Source organism: Astyanax mexicanus, chromosome 13, assembly GCF_023375975.1.
Source record: "Astyanax mexicanus isolate ESR-SI-001 chromosome 13, AstMex3_surface, whole genome shotgun sequence".
Taxonomy (NCBI): Eukaryota; Metazoa; Chordata; class Actinopteri; order Characiformes; family Acestrorhamphidae; genus Astyanax; species Astyanax mexicanus.
The window spans coordinates 39,097,874-39,114,812 of NC_064420.1; the positions used below are offsets into that span (position 1 = coordinate 39,097,874).

The 16,939-nt window shown below is 35.8% G+C and overlaps 1 protein-coding gene across 1 annotated transcript; it reads left to right on the forward strand.

Annotated features, from left to right (window-relative positions):
• The first annotated feature begins 555 nt into the window (after positions 1–555).
• Positions 556–16,845, forward strand: osbpl2a (oxysterol binding protein-like 2a). Its single transcript, XM_015605082.3, has 14 exons — positions 556–669; positions 6,456–6,562; positions 6,654–6,765; positions 7,589–7,664; positions 7,874–8,008; positions 8,098–8,195; positions 8,903–9,085; positions 9,177–9,284; positions 9,383–9,472; positions 9,697–9,820; positions 10,113–10,238; positions 10,488–10,611; positions 11,396–11,486; positions 11,584–16,845. The coding sequence occupies exons 2-14, from the start codon at positions 6,526–6,528 to the stop codon at positions 11,684–11,686; spliced, it is 1,407 nt and encodes a 468-aa protein (XP_015460568.2). The 5' UTR covers positions 556–669; positions 6,456–6,525; the 3' UTR covers positions 11,687–16,845.
• The last annotated feature ends 94 nt before the right edge of the window (positions 16,846–16,939 follow it).

A 16,939-nucleotide genomic window follows, 5' to 3' on the forward strand; every position in this document is an offset into this window, starting at 1 on the left:
TAGCTACCACAACAAAATCACAGTTAAATAATACAAAAATAAAAATTTTAAAAATCAAATAAAAATCAATAAAATATCTGTAGTCAAACCAGTTTATAAAGTGGTCACTGAAATGTGAATACAATGAAATATTAATAGTACAATTATGACACTTTAATTCTTATTTTTAGCTTTTCTACTGAATACGCATGAAAAATAATATAATCATTTTGTATAATATCAAACATATTTAATCTAACACATAACAACCTAAAACCCGTCCTAATTAAACTTTAAACGGAGGCAGATCTAGGTAGAAAAGTCCGGTTCTAGCTGTGCTCCGGTCAAAGAGCGCAGCTGACAAGCTGGATATTTATTACAGCGCTTATAAATAACACCCATCCATGCCCCTTTTTAGTACCTTCCCCTTTATGTAACGTCAAATTCCGCCCATTTGGACTTTACCCATACAGTCTTCCTATTGGTTCAGAACCTGTCAATCAGCTATAGGACCGCCTCCAAGAAAATATTCAGAGCCGTCCTGCATGTTTATTGGCTCTCTCACCTGTCAATCATTTATTCAGTCCTTGCGAAATTGGCCCGCCTCCGCTTCTGTCTTCCAAACTGGACTCTTGTAATCTGTTCACCTTTAGAAGAATTACTGAGAGGAGGAATATCGGGTGATGTGAGGTATTTATGGGTTTATATTTTATTTAAACGCTGAATTAAACGGCTAGTCTGTGTTTTATCGAGGGTTTAGTGTCGTGTTAAGGACTGGCTATGCAGTCTAGCTGTGTGGACGTAGCTAGCGTAGTTAGCTTAGCTTGTTAGCTTAGCATGTTAGCTACTAGCTTTCTGCCAGCTGGTAGCGACACTAGCTAGCGACAGCTTTAGGCTCAGAGTTGTCGCTTTTTAAGGGGTCTAAAACAAATCACGCCAGAGAATTTTAATCTCTGAGGGTCAGATAAAATTTCACTTTGTGTTTTTAGACAGCTTTGCCAAAGTATGTCAAACCTGCCAGCCTGTCTCTGTCTCTGTCTCTGTGTGTGTTAGGTTAGTTAGCTGGCAGGCTGGGTCCTGTACAGCACTGTTATTGAGTGTTTTGTAACGGTGGGATGGGAACGGGTGGCCTGGCTGGCGCAGAGGGAGCAGAAGTACCGTAGACTTGACAATAATGGCTGTGAGATACAAAAAAAAAATATATATATTTATATATATATTTTATTTCTACAATAAATACTACTAATAACCACCGTTGTCCCATATCAAATTCCTTTTTTTGGCTAAAGGTGACATAAAAAAAAACAAAGGGTGTGAAATATCGTATACGCAACAATTTCCCCAACATTTACAAATATCATTATTGCATAAAATACCCTGAAATATCGTGTTAATATTATAGGACCATCAGGGTTCTTTTTGCTGTTTCCACACTAAATGAATTCCATTAAATCCATTAAAAATAAATAGAGTCGTATTATTGTGGGCCAGTATTATTTATTTTTATTTAAAAACTCAATAATGCTGTCGAAAGGAAAATACGTTTCAAATACTGTAATCTTGATCACATGAAGTACTGTATTCCTGAAAATATGAAGTAGTGTGTTCTTAAAATTATTATTATTATTTTTTTATTCAATGATCTGTCATATTGCTAAGAATGTCATTATCGCAGAAATCCCCTATAATATTGTGATATTATTTTAGGTCCATCAGGGTACAACTATTTTGCTTTTTTGCCAATAATATATAATTTACCACAAAAATACCCTGAAATATTAGGGTAATAGGGCCATATGGTCCACTCCTAGGTATAATCATATTTTGACAAAAAATGTACCAGTAGCAGCAGCAGCAGCTTTTAACCCATTAAAGCCCAGATCCATTTTTGAAATTTAAAATTAAATCAGATAAATTATGTGGGCAGGTCATTCGTGTTTTTTCTTCTTCTTTATTGTGGCAACATTACTGTCTATATTTTAAAATTAAATCCTGATAAATGCCACAACAACAATTTTATAACGTGTATTATAAGATTTTGTTATATAAATTGTCACATTACCAATTACTGTCAGTTATCTGGAACCTTTATTTAAAAATGATTGTTGGAACAGACCAGTAAAAACAAAAATGTTTATAAGTAACTAAATGTGCTGCACTTCATCTATTTGGACTATATTGATTACATTCAGTAATTAAATGTGCAGATTGACAGTGTTTTAAAGGTTCATTACAGCACCTTGTGCATCCAAATAAGGAAAGTGTATCACAGTACATATTGCTTACCCTACTTGATACTTATTTTCCTTTTCATACACAGTAATATTAAGGCTATTGTAGCTGATTTTTCTTTTGATTGGGAAAAAGCTATTCTCTGTAATTTCTTTTATTTTGGTAAAAGGTGGTTACATCAAATGCAGACATCAGTCTTAGTAAAAAGTGAATGCTTTGCTCAGTCCTAATTAATCTAATTGCCTTTTCTTTTTTTGAAATATATATTATTGTGTACCAAAATAAATTAACAGCTTTGATACAGCTGAACAAGATCGGAATCATCAAAGGTTTCAGAGTCATATTGATACGTTATATAAACAAAATGGTTAGACTGTACTGTTTATTGCATTTTATGATGCTGTTTTATTGCAGTCTATACATTTTCATGTATCAACTGAGTGTGCATGAAAACCTTTGGGTAGCAATGGGTGATATAAAAAAAGAATCACAATATTTAAAGACGGTTTTATTAGGGCTGCGTAATAGAGTTCTGGTGAAAAGTCCTGTATTTTGTTTAATTGCAATATATTTAGCAGAAATAATGAATTGCAATGCAAGTTTGTTCCAATATCAATCAGATCTACATTTTGCAATCCATAATATACATTTCTTTTATATATTTTTGACAAACTGGCAAAATTCACCAGTAGCAGCAGGTTATGAAAACTGGAATCCAAATACTTATACTTATTCTTTGGAATCTAGTAAAGCTGGATTTTACACCACAGCTAGGTTTTTTGCACAACACCTTTTGGGCATTCATGATTTTTAAAAAATATTTTATTATTATTAGTATTTATTTATTTATTATTATTTTTTTACTGAATCAGCAGTGCACTGTTATGCTGTGTCTTATATTGCGACAGAGCTGCTGGTGTCTTGAAGAACTTGGCATAGCTGACTGTTGTCATAGGCACCATATATAGCACTGTAGCTATCACCTTTCAGTCTGCACAGACCTGCTCTCCATTTCTATTGTTGCTATAATAGTACGATATAACAGATTCTGCGTTTGAATGTTATAATGACTGTATTGTCATTATGGGGAGTGTCTATTGTCCGTTTACTTATACCACTTACATTACGTAATTATGTAATCACATACTTTTGATATGATTACCCGAACTAAAATATCATTCAGAGTGATCACATCAAGAATCTCTGTGCTGTGAGCTCGTAAATGTTAAGAAAGACATTAATTTTATTATAAACTAATAAGAAATGCATTGTTTTTAACCTTCTGTTTCAATCTAATATTAAATAAAATCACATGTATTGTGTATTGTTGCTGGAACTGAACAGAAATTTCTGTCACCATTATGTTGTCTGGGCAGCTTATTGAGTAATCCAGTCATTGATTATTGTGCAGTTTTTGTGTTACTTGAGTCTGGCCCATGGACTTTGCACCCCATGCACCTGGCATCTCATACACATGCGTTGAATGGGTTCTAATTCTTTTGGCAAAACAGAAAGAGAACAAGCTTGTTTCTTCATGGTTAAATCCAGTTATTTGTGTAAAGTGTGGTGATTATATGAGTAGAGGAAGCCAATGTCTCATTAGTGGTGTATTATATCATACACAATAATATCATTATAATTTATTTAAAAATTTGTATTGTTATAAAAGTAGTATTTTTTTCTTAAAATTTAGTGTGCTGTCTTTGTTCTACTGTGAAGATTTAAGAATTTGATTTTGTATAATTTAAATTTGTAAATGTTTGTATGTGCACTAAATATTACTCACATTAGTTATGTAGTAGATTTTTTTTGAAGTAAAATTTTCACAGAATGTAATACAAAATATTTATTATTATTAACATTTATTTTGTTGCAGTAGGGTATTTCTAGAAAGTTTAGGGCCAAATCACCCACCATTAAATAACATGCATTGCTGAATTTGTGGATATTGTGAGTTCATCTACAACACTAAACAGTAATCACCTGCATACACTATCAAAGCAAGCAAACTGGCACCAGTAATTACATTATCGACTTATTGTACAATGTATGACCATGACCTTAATCATTTTTGCTGACCTCAGTATTACCCATTGTAATAGAGCATATTATGAGAATGAGCTGCATTTAAAACTACTTTTAAAAACAGTAGTTTTATTTTACATACGTTGTTATTTATTTAGAATATATATACATTTTTTTAAACCACTTGAAAGGGTGTAATTGCATTATTAAGCCATGTTTTGTTATTTTAAAATGCATGACATGGTATGGTCATACATTGATTATCATTTAATGCTTTCAAAAATGAGTTATTATGATGAGTTTACTTACAAACTTGTAGTATATGGTAACTTCACGCAATGCATAGTAGGTATATGTTTAATAGTTTAGTTTTGCCCTTTAATTTATTTATTGTGCATGTATTCTTACATCTGGTCTGTTCCACCCTCTTCTCAAAAACTAGAATATTAAATATTGTGAAAATTAGGATTTCTGACATTACATTTTTGCTATACACCTCATAGAAGCAGGTAGCATAGCTTTATTTTAAGGACTGATTCATGCAGTAAGTCGATTTGAATTTTGAATTGCTGTAGCTTAGCTTTTGTTGACTGTACTCCCTGTCTGTCCCTTTCATAGTTATCAGTGAATTTCCTGCTGCTTTGACTAATGCTGTCGCTTAAAGCATATTAAGCCATTTATGTGTTTTGAATAGTTTAAGACTTCGCATGCACAGTAAGGGTATTAAAGTTCATGTAGAATGAGCTCTGTTGCTTGGTTAAATTCACGCACAGCTCATCTAGTCCCTGCCTAGTAGTACTGCTGATAGAATAGGACTCTCTGGAGAAGATAATAAGAGCATCATAATGGCAACTTTCATGGCAATTTTTTAGAAAGCCACATCATGCCCACACAAGAGCATCTTTTTAAAAAACTTCACTTACATAAAAGAGAAAAGCTCTTTTTTTATATGAAATTAGTTATGGATTAAAACCCTATTTACACCTTGCCACATCATTTGACTAACCCTGGCTTCACACTGGCAGGTGACAAGTTGCTCATTTCTTCCCAAGTTTGTCTTTGGTTGGCATAGCCGGTTGGCACAGAGACTAGTCTAGCTTTTATTTTTAAAAGCTTTTTTTATTCTACACCTCATTTTATTTAAATTGTCCCTGTATTTGTTCTAAGATATATATATATATATATATATATATATATATATATATAATCATATAAAATAGGAAAGGAAGATTCAGAAATATTGCCCTCTATTGTGTTCAATACCCCAATGCTGGGGGTATTAATGAAGTACAACAGAAATTAAATGGTTCATTGTAAATGTTTCTGGGGTGCATTTCTTATGTGGTTTGACATTTATCCAAACCTTTATCCATAATCCTGATTCTCAAATCACGTCAAATGTACAGGTGTATACTGGGAGTTATAACACATCTGATTTGTTTCTTTGGTCCAAATCAGCAAAGGGGTTGTTAATTTGGAGCATTTTCCCTCTTAGTTTGGTTTGGTTTCACACAAGAAAAACCACAAGCGCAACAAAACGCATCACAACAAACCACATTTTATATTTAATAGTTGGGTCGGTTGAGGTCGTATCACATCCTCGTTTGAAACCAGACTGAGACCACCTCCTTCTGCAGGTCTCCTAGATGTATTTTTTTTATTCCAAACAGTGTGATTACTGTTTTCTGGAGTGAAAATGATCTAGAGTGAAAATGAACCTCTCAGTTTAAACCGGACTAAACGGTGCAAGTGTTGGTGTGTAAGGTTTAAGATGAACAGCTGCTTGAATGGCAAGGGAATGCTGATTTGGGAGTTAAAGGTCCATGATTAGGCCACTCCATTTAGACCTTCCTGCAAAGCACAGCACCTTCAGGAGTTCAGCAGTCTTTTCATTTTAGAGCTTTGTATTTTCTGATATGTCTGTCTGTAAGTAGATTAGTGAAACACTGAGTCACTGTCACTGATGTTGCAGTTAATGGAAAGGAAACAGGACAGCTGAAATTTAGCCTATATAAATAGCCTATATTCTCTGCATTTAGCCTACTTTAAATCAATTATTTAGTTGCAGTGTTATGGCTCCTAACTATTGGCTTTCTTCTGATTTGATGGCTTTGCGTAGGTTTCGTTTTTCTACAGATTACATACTTTTCTTTTTTTTTCTAAATGTTTCTCTTGTTTCTTTAGCAGCTCTTCATTTCTCTGTCTTTTTTTCTATAAAGGAATCACACAGACTCCTGCTTTGGAGGAAGGATGCCCTCTGACTGAAATTATCATTAGTAACTGTCCACCATGAACAGCGAAGAAGAGTTTTATGATGCTGAGACAGGTGGGAATACTAGTAATTTGTCTTAACTGCTATCCTAATTGGGTTGTTTATTCCACCCTACTTATCCCTTGGGTTGGTTTCTCACTCCCAGGTTTGGAATCAGATGACTCCTGTGAGGTTAGCTTTAAAGATGCCCCAGTGTATGAGGGAAAACAGACGTCAAATGGTCGCATGCACTCAGAGAATGGAGTGTGGGAGCGAAGGTATGAAGGAAGGCTTATGTGATGAATCATCAACATCTGATGTGTTTCATTTGGATCTACACTGTTTAAGTATTGTTGGACCCAAGTATTAAGTTGCACCCAGTGCTGATACATACAGCTCTGGAAAAAAATTAAGAGACCACTTCAGTTTCTAAAGTTTGTCTGTTTTTTCTATTTATAGGTATATGTTTGAGTAAAATGAACATTGTTGTTTTATTCTTTAAACTACGAACATTTCTCCCAAATTCTAATTAAAAATATTGTAATTTAGAACATTTATTTTCAGAAATTGGTAAATGTCTGAAATAACAAAAAAGATGCATAGTCCATATTCATAAAGTTTTAGGAGTTCAAAAATCCATATTTGTTGAAATACAGTTTTTATGCACTTTTGCATGTTCTCCTCCACCAGTCTTACACACTGATTTTGGATAACTTCATGCCACTCCTGTTGCAAAAAGTTAAGCAGTTCAGCTTGGTTTGATGGCTTGTGATCATCCATCTTCCACTTGATTATATTTCAGAGGTTTTCAGTTTGGTAAAATCAAAGAAACACATTTTTTAAGTGATCTCTCATTTTTCCCAGGCCTATAATGAGGCCTAAATGAAAACACATAGGTTGTGTAGTCTGGAATAAGAATGGAATAAGCCTATCTGTGTAGCGGATACACACAAATCTATTGCCTAATACTTTCGAAGGAAGAGTTCTTTTTAAAAGAACAGTAAATGAACTGGTGCCCCAATACCTTTGTCCATATAGTGTATAGGAGTATATTTACATGTATAATACAGTGTGTGTATTTGTGCCTTTCCTTTTCTACAGAACAACCCTCCCTGCTCCCATGTTCTCAAGAAATGACTTCAGTATTTGGGGCTTCCTGAAGAAGTGCATTGGCATGGTAAGGGGCATAAACTTTTAAAATGAAGTACAGCTGAATAGTGTGAATATTAATGTGGTATTAATATAATATAAACCATGAAATGCTCTATTCAGTTCATGAAGTTTATTATGTGTTATACTTATGCATACATTCTTTTTTCTTCTCTTTTTCCCCTTTACCTTTTCTACCTGTGAATTAATGTTCTGTAATGCACCGATGACTGGCAGGAGCTATCCAAGATAACAATGCCTATTGTTTTTAATGAGCCGCTAAGCTTCCTTCAGAGAATTTCAGAGTACATGGAACATACATACCTCATACATAAAGCTTGCACACTATCTGATTCCATAGAAAGAATGCAGGTAAGTACTCTTTCTGCCTTTTTTCCCTATTTTTCATTCTACCTTTCGACAAATAGGATATATTGTAATTGCTGGGCTTTGTTTCTTAGGTTGTTGCGGCATTCGCAGTGTCAGCTGTGGCATCACAGTGGGACAGAACTGGAAAACCTTTTAACCCCTTACTAGGAGAGACGTTTGAGCTCACCAGGTAAGCCAGTTTATCATATGGTCGTGTAAACAAACCTTTACATACCAGTCCATATGTTAAAATTCGAATCATAAGTGAATAGATTTTTCATACAAATAGTAACTTATTTACCCCACGCCACATTTATTATTGTATGCATTATGCACTTAGTTAAACATACAACTTGATCTGGGTTTCTGCATTCACTGCAAATATAATAAAAAAAAGTAAAAAACAAAGTAATACCACAAACATTTATTTTGTTCATATGTTTATTGATTAATGATTAGTGATTAATCACCCAAAGTGCAGACTAGTAACCACTTGCATCTATCTGGACCCTGCAATTGTATTTAAGTGAATCAGTATTTCTATAGTAGAATATCTTGTGTATATGGCCTTCTTTTCAGGCTCTGCCGCAGTATCTCTGTAGGGTTAAAGTAATAGGTCAAAGTATAGACTTGAATACTTTAACTTGATGTTATTGACTGCTGCCATTGACTGATTTCATTTTTAGGCAAGCTTTAAGTGTAGTTATTTAATAGGTAAAGAACCTGTGGAATCCAACAATTCAGTCTAATTAGCCAATAAAAAACATGAATATTACTAGTGTATGTAAAAGAACATTTTATTAGTAATCCATGCAGAAATACAGGTATTTACCAGGACTTGCTTACATTTTCTGTTTACAATGTGCTGTGTGTTTCTGTGTTCATTTCTTTGTTTAGGGAAGATGAGGGTTACCGGCTAATCTCAGAGCAGGTTAGCCACCATCCACCGATCAGTGCTTTCTATGCTGAATCGCTTAGCCAGGACTTTGTGTTCCACGGCTCCATTTATCCAAAACTGAAGTTCTGGGGGAAGAGTGTAGAGGCTGAACCCAAAGGCATTATGACACTAGAGCTGTCCAAGTATGTACAACAGAAAGGCCTTTAGATAATACATTTGGTCATGCTGGATATATTAGAAATATATATTTCAGATACACTGTTTCATTTGCAGACACAAGGAGGCATACACTTGGACAAACCCAATGTGTTGTGTGCACAATGTCATACTGGGAAAGCTGTGGATTGAGCAGTATGGAACAGTGGAGATAGTCAACCATAGGTAATGTACACTGCTAATTCTCTACAGCATATGGTCATTTTACTTTAGTAAATATTAAACAAGATATGTAGACCTAATTTTCTCTGTTCTTGTTTCAGCACTGGGGATAAATGCGTACTGAACTTTAAGCCATGCGGCATGTTTGGCAAAGAGCTTCATCGGGTAGAAGGTTATATCCAGGACAAGAGGTAAGCAGTCAGTAGTATCAGATGTCATTTTGAATCTCTGGCTGTTTAGCCGTATCATTCACAGCTTTAAGCTGCTATTAGTCTTTCTCTGGAATATTAAATTCAAAGTATAATGTATCCGATAACAGCATTACATGACATTTCTTTTCAGTACGTGTGGTTGTTTTTGGTCACATGCTTTTGTGGGTTTTGCTTGAGGGTAATTTACATTTATTATTACTCAGTAAGAAGAAACGGCGCATTATCTATGGGAAGTGGACAGAGTGCTTGTACACTATAGAGCCAAAGGTCTATGAAGCAAACAAGAAGGCAGAGAAGAAAAGTGGAGATTCCAAGAAACACAAACAGGTAATGACAAGTTTATCAGTGTGACTTTTTAATACTGAATCATAAGATGCAGAAATATCCCTTGATAATAAAAGACTCTGATTTCAAAACAAAAAGCAATAAAGTGTCGTAGTAGCACCGGGTCTTATTTATTAATTCTAAAATATAAAACTGGAAATATATATATTCTTTTTTGTGGTGTGTAGTCATTATGCCTGTATTTGTTAAAGGAGCAGCATAGCTGTAGGCAGCAGAGGGTGCCGGTAATTTATGGGCTGGTTATCGACTGCAGTGTTTGTGTGTTTTCCATAAGGAGCAGAAAACTGGCGGTAGTGCTGATGATGCTGATGAAATGCCTGACGTCCAGGAGACAGTCACTATGATCCCAGGCAGTACATTACTGTGGAGGATAGCGCCAAGGCCTGCACACTCAGCACAGGTAATAAACAAACTACAGCTTTTTCCTTCCTTCTTTCTCTTTCATTCTGCCTCTGCATTGATACCTAGCTTTTCCTTTGATCTTCACAGAGTAGTTGTTGTCATGGTTATGGTTTTTATACAGTGAATGCTGTGTGAACCAAACAAAATGTGTTTTTAAAGTTTTTAAAAAAGTAGTACTATCATAAAAAATTCTTTGAATAAGATTTTGTTTCTACATCTTTATTGTTACTTATTCTTGTGTTCCTAGATGTATAATTTCACCAGCTTTGCCATGACCCTGAATGAGCTGTCGCCTGGCATGGAGGAAGTCTTACCACCGACAGATTGTCGCCTGCGACCAGACATAAGAGCTATGGAAAACGGAGACATGGGTAATGATTATTATAATAACTTATAATGCCACAGTAACTTGTATCTATAACTGCATGCAAATAAAAATAAGTTATTGTTTGAAAAAAGCTTGCCCAATCAAGTTTTCACATCTGACACGATACTGACACAACCAAGCAGTTGAATATTCCCTGCTCAGCAGATGCTGATCATTAAGAGTCTATATACTAGGGGTGTACCCTATATAATATCGCCAATATTTTTGAATATCGTGAATAATATTACATCCTAAAATATCATGCCATATCACCCACCCCTAATTATCACATCAGGGTACTACTTTTTTGCTGTTTTTAGCAAAAGAAAAATTCACACTGTTCTCATTTCCTCTTATATATCTACTATCTACTAATCCTGAAAAGATGCATTTACACTCATCAGCCAAACGCATCTCTACTTACTCATCCTGAAATCTGATTGGTGTGTGTGACAAAATATGCAAATTCTCTTGTTACGCTGCAACTACTTTTAATACTTTGGTTGTTGTAGGAGGAATTTTGATTCTTTAATATGTCTTCAAGAGACTTATGTGTTTACACTGCTCGAACATGAGGCTTAAAAGTGATGTGATTGGATTTGTTTCTGTTTTTATGTGTGTATTTTAGGTGTGTTTACACTGGGTGCATTTCAATGTGGTTTTACGATATCTAGGTTTAATCCTGATAGCTAAAACACATGAAATGACCAAGTGTATACAGGGTATTCAAGATGGTGTTCAGCTGCTTATCCCAAAGTATACTTACTTATGCTGTCTCTTCATTTTAGACACTGCAAGTCTAGAGAAGGAGAGACTGGAGGAGAAGCAGAGGGCTGCACGTAGGGAAAGGGCGAAAGATGAAGAGGACTGGTCCACCAGGTGATTTGATTTGATTTACCCTAGCTATACTAATTCAGAGCTCATTGTTATTAATGCTTAATGCACATGTCTAATATCTCCTCTGCCACGTCTTCAGGTGGTTCCATCAGGGCACGAATCCTCATTTAGGATCCTCAGACTGGATCTACCAGGGTGGATACTTTGACAGGAAGTACTCAGACCTCCCTGACATCTACTGATCAGCTGGGAAGAGGGCATGGGTTTTTGATATACCTCTGGTCTCCAGCCCATATCATTGTCTTGCAACAATAAGCTTTTTTCGTTCTTTCTTTTTTTTTTTAAATCTCTATCAAAATGTGAGATACAGAATGAATGGTTTACTGGACTGAATAAGAAAGCATCTGCTCCCCAGGAAACCGAATCTTTATACTGGAATGCGAAACTCGGCACACTATATGACTGTATTTATTTTTGAAAGGTAGAAAATGCCTTATATGACTTTATTATGTTTTATTTTTTTTCTGTGTAAGATAGATTTATGGTAAAACGTACAGAACCTAAACCTCAGTAGAATGGTAATTGTAGTAGTTAATGCACAAATTGCTAACTCCCTTATCATTATATCATGCTGGTTATACTCAGGTGTTTTATGGGTACATAGTGTTGGTAGAGTTGGCATTAACGAGGCTGGAGCATTGTTTACGGTTGTTGAACCGTGGATGATCATAGCATGTTACGAGAGGCTCTTTTAGAAACTTAAGGTCAGACTAATGCAACTATTTTATCATTGCTATGATATATTAAATACTTTATCCAGAAATGTGACAAAAACTATGATGATAGACTAGATTTCCAGTGGGACATCCGGTGAATAATACTTTTTACATCATTTGTAACCTTCAGTAGATGAGGGGCTAGTACTTCCAGAACCCTGACATCATGATGACTATGATAAAGATGATAATACTAAGTCCCATTGGGCTTTTCCATGCCAGCTTTATTTGTCCCCATGGATCTAGTGGACTTCACTAAAGGTTGCATGCTCATTCCTCGCATGCATGCTCAGTTGCAATGTTGCAGACGTTTGATTTTTCTGACTAGACAAATATGAAAGCTGCTTATGACAATGTTTACTTAGTAAACAAAGGTTTTTTTTAATGATATAAAAACTAACACCTCTTACTAACAGCAAAGAAGTCTATTGTAACCTTTATGTTAATGTTTTGAGTCGATTATGGTTGCCAAAGTGACTCTTTTTTTTTTTTTCTTGTAGAAACTAAAGCCATAGAACTCATCAGGACTGCGAGTGTGTGTTGCAACAGTTGCACGCCCTTATGCACAAACAAGCTTAATTTAAAAGGAGAAGGGTGCTAATATCTTGTGTTTTCAGCACTTGTGGCTAATGAATGTTTCACTTTTAACACACATACAACATATGCACATGAAATAACCTAAAGCTTTTATTTCTTTTCTTAACCTGAAAGATTCAAAAAGAAGGTAAGCAGGGATGATGCACTGATAAGAGATCTGTTTTATTAGAAGATCTGAAAGGATTTAACAGTACTGGTTAAAGCTGTCTTTCACTTGAAAACTCTAATACTGTGTTCCTCATTCTTACCATTTTTTTCCACACACACACACACAGTCACACTAGCATTATATGTCCAAAAGTCTTTAGACACCTGCTTGTCTTGTTGGCATGTTCTAAAATCAAGGGTATTAGTAGGGTTTTTTTTATTCCTGGAGTAGAAACCTCTGGAATAATCTTCTGGAAATGCTCTTTAAACGATGTAGGAATGTTGCTATGATATGTGGTTTCGATTGCTTTCAGGGTCACACACATTATAGGCAGGTCAGTCATTGATGTGGATGATGCTCTGGGATGGGAGTGCTCTATTGGAGAATGAAGGATCTAGGATTGCGCTCTATTGAAAAAAACAGGCTCTAGGACTGTGCTCTGTTGGTGAATAAAGGCTCTAGGACTGTACTCTATTTGCAGAATGCAGGCTCTAGGATTGTGCTCTATTGAAGAATGCAGGCTCTAGGATTATGCTCTATTGGAGAATGCAGGCTCTAGGATTATGCTCTATTGGAGAATGTAGGCTCTAGGATTGTGCTCTGTTGGAGAATAAAGGCACTAGGATTGTGCTCTATTGGAGAGTGCAGGCTCTAGGATTGTGCTCTATTGGAGAATGTAGACTCTAGGATTGTGCTCTATTGGAGAATACAGGCTCTAGGATTGTGCTCTATTGGAGAATACAGGCTCTAGGATTGTGCTCTGTTGGAGAATACAGGCTCTAGGATTGTGCTCTGTTGGAGAATACAGGCTCTAGGACTGTGCTCTGTTGGAGAATACAGGCTCTAGGATTGTGCTCTGTTGGAGAATACAGGCTCTAGGATTGTGCTCTGTTGGAGAATACAGGCTCTAGGATTGTGCTCTGTTGGAGAATACAGGCTCTAGGATTGTGCTCTGTTGGAGAATACAGGCTCTAGGATTGTGCTCTGTTGGAGAATACAGGCTCTAGGACTGTGCTCTGTTGGAGAATACAGGCTCTAGGATTGTGCTCTATTGGAGAATACAGGTTCTAGGATTGTGCTCTATTGGAGAATGCAGGCTCTTGGTTTCTGCTCTAAGAATGCAGATTCTGTAATGGTGCTCTATCTGGGAATGCAGGGTTTGAGGTGGTGCTCTGTCTGACAATGCGATGGCAATCTATCTAAGAAGGCAGGATCTGAAATGGAGCTGTGTATGGAAACTGGTTTTAGCTCTATCTGAGACTGCAGGGTCTGGGATGGTGCTCTATCTGCAAATTCAGGCTGCCTGAAAATGTAGGATGTGGGCTGATGCTCTATCTGAAAATGCAGACTCTGATCAAATTATTATATATTTGAAAATGTAGGGTCTGAGGCGGCACTCTTTTAGAGAATGCAGTTTCGGGGCTGGTGCTCTATCTGTGAATGTAGGCACTGGCATAGTTCTTTATCTGAGTATGCAGGTTCTAAACATTCAAAAATAGTGCTCTGTCTCAGTATGCAGGTTCTGAGAATACAGATTGTAGTGCTCTATATGAGAATGCAGGTTCTGGGATGCTGTTCTATCTACAAATGCAGGCTCTGTGAGAAAGCTCTGTTGGAGAATGCACTCTCTGGGATGATGCTCTATCTAAGAATGCTCTCCTAATGCTGTCTCATCCTTTATAGAATTAGAGCACCTGCTCCAGAACATCCCATTCTATTGGTAAAGTGTTCCTAAAGAGCTTCTACAAACTATGTGATTCTTGTTTTTGCAATAGGTAGACCTCAGTGCACTGATTAGATGAGGTGTCGATACTTTTGGACATATGTTGCACTCACACTTTGGGAAAAAAATCTATGCAAACCTCCATAAGAAACTGTATCTTTTGGGAGAATGAATATGTCACAGAATGTACCTTCTCATGTAAAATACTTTCGTTGGCCTTATTTAAACTGTGTCAATCAACCTCGTCCACAATGGGCTGGTGCTTTCGTTCCATCCAGCTACATCAAACCATGTCGTTTGAGCGCGGGTTGGTGGCAGATATTAAGCTGCGCTGGGTTGGTTTAAAGCTCACTAGAATTTTTTTTTTTTTTTTGCACATCACTGTGTGCACTACAGTTTTTGGCCTATTTAAAAAAAAAACTTTAGCTTATGTGGGCTGTTGGTGGTCAACTCGATGTGACTAGACCTGGAACATGGTTGTCGTATATGAATTCAGAAGGAGCACATGTCTAGAATAGTTAGCATACAAGTATCATATAGTAGTATACTCCATGTAACAACTGTAGTATAATTATGGCTTTAAAGATCCCATAATCTTGTTAATGTGAGACAAGTAGTCAGTTTATTCACTATATTCTGGCATGTTTAGACATGAACTAGTCCTGTTCCATCACTTCTTATTGTACGTTGTGTGCTTTAAGTGACTGAGTGGTTGTTCTGAAAGAAATCTTTGCTCCTTATTCTCTACAACTCCAAATCAGAAAAGGATAAGACAGTATGCATCATGTATTTTTTTTTTAAATGTGATGTTTCCTATATTTACTTTTATTTGATTTCAGACAATTTGAACCCAATATATTTAATGTTTTTACCTGTTAAGCATTATACCATTTAAGCATAATTTCTGCATTAAATGTACTGACACCCCTGCAATGGCTGATAACAGTCTGGATGGCCCTTTTCGTCTTGAGCCCGTCTTTAGTGCCATTCATTTATTTAAAAAAAATACTGAGTAGTTTGACTACAATACAGGTTTTCACCATGTGATGGTCTATCACAAATGCCTCATTTCCCAGTAAAGTCAATGCCACGTCTAGACACGGTTAACATAAGGATACTGTTTTGCACAGTAAAGTTTTAGGTACCATATGTCTATGTAATGTAATTTTGTATTGTAATGATTGATCAGGTTTTGCCATAGTAATAGTAGTCCTTTCCCAATGTGGAAAAAAAATTCTTGTTTTAGTGCCATCTGAAGGATTGGAGATTATGGGTGTTCATTTTAAGTTTGCACCCTTTCTATTTACACACTAAAATGTTTCCCTAATCCTTGAATGGGTTAATGATAATAGTATGCACTGTAGAATAAGAAATAAGCAAATCCCTGCCAATATGTTTTTTTAAAGAAGATTAGTTTTTATTATTGGGCCTAAATTTAAATTACCCTTGGCTAGAATTAAAATGCAGAAATGGATGGGTATTAACAAATGAAATTATATTGAACAGAAAAAAAACTTACAATATCTCTGGTTCAGACTGTCTACAGTAAATTCAATGTCAAAAGTAAATGAAAGGAACACCACTAATTTTATTAATTTACATTTTCCACACTGTCAAAAATGTTTCTGATTTGGGTTTGTACAATGAGCCATCTTGAAGCAATAGTCATTAAGAAAGTCCACTGAAATAATAATAATGTGAACTTCCCTCCCTGTTTGTGACATCTCCATCTGTTATAATTGCTGTGATAACTCAAGTTAATGTTAAGGTGGGGCCGTGGCAGGTCCTGTAAAGTGAAGCTATGTAAAGTGTACACTGTATGTATGGCATCTGGAGAAAATGAGAGCCTGTCATTATTACATACCAATTGTATGTGCAGATTTGGGAGGAGGTTTGTGATTATCTGTCATTTGTGATTCTGGGTCATGTGACCCACAGCAAAGCCAGCGAATAAATAATGGACATGCCACACAGGCTGTGTAGAGTTTATATAGCTTCACATGTTTAACTTTTTACTATTTTTTGTATAAATGAAATCAAGTGTCAGTCATGTTGCACTTATGCTGTCTAACCTGATGTAAATCTGGTCATTCATAAATTAGCAATATAATATTATATGTAAGATAAATACTGCAATTAAAGAAACTTGTGAGTTGAGTCCAGTGTGTTCTAATCTAAATGTTCTCCACCAGATCCTGCTGTTCTCTTGTCCATTTTAATTCTTTCGTCCTTTTATTTCACCCATTATCTT